The following is a 6,000-nucleotide window of genomic DNA, read 5'->3' on the forward strand; positions in this document are numbered from 1 at the left end:
AAATGTCTATTGATTAGTACATTATATTATAAAGAGAAGGTTTGCCATTTTAGCCAACAAAGCTTCATTACCATGTTGATCAAGAAAGAGTAAATTTCATATAATGTATCACGTAACTATAGATTTAACATTAAATTTATCACAAAACTACAAATTTAAGGTGGAATATCATAAAACTACAAATTTATAGTAACAAAGTTATCACAAAACTACCGATTGCCAATTTAATCATAAAACTTGAACATTTATAACTCAAATATAACATTAGTGCTAAGAATTTAAACTTCAAAATCTATAGTTTTGTGATAAATATATTACTAAATCCATAGTTTTGCGATACTTAGCCTTAAACCGGTAGTTTTGTGATAAGTTTATGTTAATCTGTAGTTTGTGATACATTACCTTAAATATGTAGTTTCGTGATAATTTAGCTCAAATATATGTAGTTATGTGAAATTTACTCTTAGAAAAAGAGAGAAAGATTTACACTATCCGATCAGGGTGAGTCTAAATTATAATAACGATATAGATTTTCTCAATATAGTTACATAAAAAATAATTATATTTAAATTTGCTTTCAAAAATTGTTGCTCTAGGAAAACGGCGTGGAGAAATCAGCTAGTGAACTTAAATAGTACTCCCTCCGTTTTTTAATAGATGACGCCGTTAACTTTTTCTCACATGTTTGACCATTCGTCTTATTCAAAAATTTTATGAAAATGTATAAGATATAAATCACACTTAAAGTACTATGAGTGATAAAACAACTCATAACAAAATAAATTATAATTACATAAATTTTTTGAATAAGACCAATGGTCAAACATGTGAGAAAAAATCAACGGCGTCATCTATTAAAAAACGGAGGGAGTATTAGTACGTATGTACAATGTATAACAACTCAGTCATCTTACACCTGACTGAATTTAAATTCTACAATCTACATGGCAGAAGTCCATATTTTGCCCATGTATATACGTTCAAAACATAATACCAGCTGGAGTGCATGTAGAGATCTTTTAATTTGGTCCATGCCATGCTGATAAAGCATGTTTCTTCTACCTTTGCTCACGATCCCAATGGCTTTAATTATGTACCACGATGAGAAAGCATTAGATGCAATGAAACGCAAGAAAAAAGAAGATGATAAAAAAGCAGCAAATGAAGGGCCCCTGCCTCTACGCCAAATCTGGTGGTAGATCAACCGCATGACTGTCATGTTAATTAAGCAAGAAATTCCCTTTGCATTTCATCTCGGTAGAACACCTGCCTAGCTTTCAAATAAAAGGAAGGAGATTACCTTACTAACAGCATGGGAGAAATTTTGATTTTTATTTTTACCATTCTGACACACCTGAGTTGAAAATTGCGAAATGGAGCAGCCATTATATATGAGCATGCAAGATCTGAATAAAAGCTTCACTGCTTTCACTGGAGACCAAAACTGGCTCTCTTTCACAAGACATTCTCCATTTTCTTTCTTCTCTTCACTCACACTCACACTCACAAGAGAGTAAGTGAGCTAGCGAGTCACAGGTTTGCTCCAAAGCTGAGCCACCCCATCCCATCCTCTGGACTCATCTGCTTGGCTCTCCTCACACCACCCTTGGATTCTTGCACTTGGGAGCAAGCTATAGCTTTGCTTTGCCTTCCTCTCTTCAACCCTCACTCTCAGCATTGTTAAGCTCAGGATTTGGCCACCTTTCTCCTATAGGGATCACACAAACACCGGTAGAAAAAAGCTCTTCTTGGAGCTCTCTGCTTGGCCTCTCTCTCTTTAGTTTAGCCGCAAACAATTTCCTCTCATTTTTTCTTTGATGGCCGCGTTGCATGGGCATGGCTTCGCGGTCACCGTGCTACTGGTGGTGTTGTTGGTGCAATGTGACGCGGCGGAGGCGACGACGTGCGCCGGTGCGGTGCCGGCGAGGCCACGGCCGGAGACGGTGTCCATCGCCGAGTTCGGCGGCGTGGGCGACGGCCGGACGGTGAACACGTGGGCGTTCCACAAGGCAGTGTACCGCATCCAGCACCAGCGCCGCCGCGGCGGCACCACGCTGCTCGTGCCGGCCGGAACGTGGCTCACCGGCAGCTTCAACCTCACCAGCCACATGACCCTCTTCCTCGCCAGGGGCGCCGTCCTCAAGGCCACACAGGTCTCACTCTCACCTCGCCACCGCCATGGCCATGTTTTTCTTTTCCTCTCTTCTTCTTGGTGGTGAGTGGTGTCGTTGACATCGACGCAGGAGACGAGGAGCTGGCCGCTGGCGGAGCCGCTGCCGTCGTACGGAAGGGGGAGGGAGCTGCCGGGGGCGAGGTACACCAGCTTCATCCACGGCGACGGCCTCCGCGACATCGTGATTACAGGTGAAGAATTGAAGCTCAGCTTAGCTCAGCTCCGGTATTTCTAGTTGTTGCATGGTGGTAGCTTCTCTGCTGCTCACTTTCTCCCCTGTTGTTTTGGTATACTGTGTTCTTGTGATGGTCTTGATTGTCAATTCTTAAGTCTCAACCAACTAACTTTGGTCTCCTGGTCAGAGAATATTCAAAGAGACATGCATACATCCTGCAAAAAAGAATTCTGCACACACCGAGGAAAAAAAGATTATATGATAGCATGGGAGTGAGTGACTAAAGGAAGACTACTTTGTTGCTTACACGCATCAGACATAATAGGGTAATAAATAAAAGGAACCGAAAAGATAATAGACCTAGTTAACGCAACTTTAGATAAATAGTAGTAAGGGATTTGTCCATCATGGTTAAAATATGTACTCTTCCATGGTGGTTTGTCAGAGGTTTGTTATTTTAAGGTTTAGGCCATTACTGAGAGATTTAGAATACAAACATACCTTGGTGGGTAGCACGGTGGACGACCTGTTGTCGGTAAAGTTGAATCTTGCTCCTGTTCCATATCTAGTGGATGTACATGCATGCCAAGAACAGGAAATGGAACAGTGAACTGATTTGATTCTGTACCACTCTGGTACAGTTTACATCACTTCTACTATTAAGTTGGTGACTGGTTTAAGCCAGCATTATATGCTCAAGCAGACAACAAGCAGTCAGGCTTACTCTCACCAGGCAACTGAACTAACTGTGCTCTTATTTCGTCTGTAGCAATTTTCTCTGACTGTTCCTGCAAAAGAACTCATTAAGATTGATGCAAGTAATTAACATGTCAGATTTTTTTTATATTAAAAAAAAAGGTGACAAGGGAATCATCGATGGACAAGGTGATGTATGGTGGAACATGTGGAGGCAAAGGACACTTCAGCATACCAGGCCCAACCTTCTGGAATTCATGCATTCCAGTGGCATTCACATCTCCAACATTGTTCTCAAGAATTCACCCTTCTGGAACATCCATCCTGTTTATTGCGAGTAAGCACACGCTTGAAAGTTGAAATGTTCATCTCCTTCCTGCAAAAATTTGTCACTGCTTAATATTTCTTTCAGAGCAATGTTGGAAGGCCGAAAAATAGTTGATATGTGAAAATTTCAATACAATCCATTATGGAATAGTTACCAGAAATAAGAAATCTTGTGACACAGCTACAAAATTCTTGAGAATGTTCAGTTTCAAATGCCCATTTATGCTGAAATACTGATCCAATTCATTTTCTACACCCAGCAATGTGGTCATAACCAACATGATGATCATCGCACCACATGACTCGCCCAACACCGATGGAGTTGATCCAGGTATGCAAATTCATCTTAAGCTTCTGGCACACAAACAAACCACATATAAATTGATTAATTTTTCTTTGCTACATGCCTGACCATCCAAGAGTACATGGAACATGCTAATAATACTGAATCCTCCCACAGATTCTAGCACCAACGTATGCATCGAGGACTCCTACATCTCAACCGGCGACGATCTCGTGGCCATCAAGAGCGGCTGGGACGAGTACGGCATCGCCTACGGGCGGCCGAGCTCGGGCATCACCATCAGGCGCGTCAGGGGCTCGTCCCCCTTCAGCGGCATCGCCATCGGCAGCGAGGCATCGGGAGGCGTCAGCAACGTGCTGGTGGAGGACTGCAGCATCTTCAACAGCGGCTACGGCATCCACATCAAGACCAACATTGGGAGGGGCGGCTTCATCAGGAACATCACCGTTGACAACGTCCGCATGAACAGCGTCCGCAACGGGCTGCGCATCGCCGGCGATGTCGGTGACCACCCAGATGAGCACTTCAGCCAGCTCGCGCTGCCCACCGTGGATGCTGTCAGCATCAAGAACGTGTGGGGTGTCAATGTGCAGCAGCCCGGGTCGATCGAGGGGATCAGGAACTCGCCGTTCACGAGGATATGCCTCGCCAACGTGAAGCTGTTTGGGTGGAGGAATAATGCAGCTTGGAAGTGCAGGGACGTCCATGGCGCGGCGCTGGGTGTGCAGCCGGGGCCGTGTGCAGAGCTCACGACCAGCCTTTCTTCAGGGTTCTGCAGCTATTAGTGTGATCCAGTTGTATAATGTTTTTTGATTAGAAAGGTTGTGCTTGCTTTTTTTTTAGGTTTGACTGCTCCCTAATTGTGGTTGGGATTGATCAATATGTTAGGCTTGTGCTAATCAGTTAAGGAGTTTTAGGTGTCTTTTTGTTAGAGAAAGGTTTGGCTTCTAAGTTGTCAGTCTGAGTGCAAATATGTTCTAATCTGAATAATAAATCCCAGCTTGTGTGAGATTAATACTCCGTCAGACTTGTGATCAAATGAGAGTTGAATGTGCACATTTTTACTCCTAATTTATCTGTTGGCTGTTCCACAAACAATTCTAGGGTCATCAGAGGCGGCTCAATGGATGAGGAAGGAGGCTCTCTGCAAGAGGCGATTAGATTTTTTTTTTTTGAGACCAAGAGGCGATTAGATTGGGTCTACTCAATCAGAACAAAGGATATAATCCAACAGCTAACCTACAAAGATAAGTCAGTGTGCGTATCAAAAATTGGAAATGGATAGGATATGGTACAAGCACTGATCGAAAATTCCTGTTTCGTTTGTCAGGTACTTCTATATGATTGTGATACTGACATAATATGTGCTACTAACATTCTCATTTGGACAATTTCTACTCTGATAACTGTACTATACTTTAGGAAATGTGTTCTGAAAACTGTGGCAGCAAATCTTCCAGTTCATGATCCTAATAATGATAGTTCAATCAAAGACACTAACAACATCTAAAATCAAGATGTAAATGGAAACAAAAACACTCTGGACAGGATAAAACAAAGAAAAAAGGGCTGCGCTTCAAAAGTAATACTCCCGGGATAATGTAATCCCTAATCTTACTGCTCTAAATTAAACCCCCTTTTCCACTGACGATGATTAACAAAAGCTAATCCCCAGATACTTGTTAAACCTGCTATTAGTCCTTGCTACTTATGCATCATATATATAATATCCAGAAATTTTAGTACTCTAGCAGATAGTATGATTCAGCGTTCGTACCCATAGGGTTAGCTCGCGATCAGATCTCGCAGGCGCAGCGCCAGCCTAGATCGGATCTCGGCATCCATCTCGATCCCCCTAATCTCTCGTCTTCATCCTCCTCGGCAAGCTCGTCACCGGCCGGATCGAGCCCGAAACGGCGCCCGGATCCAGCCGATCCGCCGCCTCCGGGGAACCCTCCATCGACGGCGGCGGTGGGTGGGGACGGCGGCGGGGATGGGTGGGTGGGTCCCGCTCGTCGGAACGGGACGAACTGCTCACTAGTGGGCCCCAAAAATGCCCAGATGGGAGGAGAGGTCAAACGGGCTGTTATTGGGCCGGGTCCGTCTGGCCACCTCGATCTGATCCGATCCGTTTAATTACGGTTTCTTTTCTCTCTTATTTCTATAAAGCTAATGCCCACTAAACACCTAAATCTTAACATGCAAGCATAGTATTTATTAGCACTCCTAAAACCTACAAACAAGTATGCCACATCAACCTATTAAGCACACAAAGCTTAACATGCAAGCCTACAGTAATTATATCTACACTTTATTTTATTTTAT

The 6,000-nt window shown here is 43.4% G+C and overlaps 1 protein-coding gene and 1 long non-coding RNA gene across 3 annotated transcripts; one reads left to right on the forward strand and one right to left on the reverse strand.

The window, feature by feature from the left end:
* Positions 1-1,817: 1,817 nt before the first annotated feature.
* LOC4328920 (probable polygalacturonase) lies at positions 1,818-4,695 on the forward strand. Its single transcript, XM_015767722.3, has 5 exons — positions 1,818-2,153; positions 2,244-2,364; positions 3,207-3,381; positions 3,632-3,702; positions 3,832-4,695. The coding sequence occupies exons 1-5, from the start codon at positions 1,818-1,820 to the stop codon at positions 4,458-4,460; spliced, it is 1,332 nt and encodes a 443-aa protein (XP_015623208.1). The 3' UTR covers positions 4,461-4,695.
* LOC4328919 (uncharacterized) lies at positions 1,910-5,734 on the reverse strand. 2 transcript variants are annotated; one of them, XR_001542880.3, is made up of 5 exons: positions 5,453-5,734; positions 3,527-3,722; positions 3,280-3,420; positions 2,850-3,136; positions 1,910-2,578 (listed from the first exon to the last, which is right to left on the reverse strand). It is a non-coding gene; the product is annotated as an uncharacterized lncRNA (long non-coding RNA). The 2 variants fall into 2 exon arrangements; XR_001542879.3 differs by having other exon boundaries at positions 3,527-3,725.
* Positions 5,735-6,000: the final 266 nt, after the last annotated feature.

This window comes from Oryza sativa, chromosome 2, assembly GCF_034140825.1.
Source record: "Oryza sativa Japonica Group chromosome 2, ASM3414082v1".
NCBI classification, from domain to species: Eukaryota; Viridiplantae; Streptophyta; class Magnoliopsida; order Poales; family Poaceae; genus Oryza; species Oryza sativa.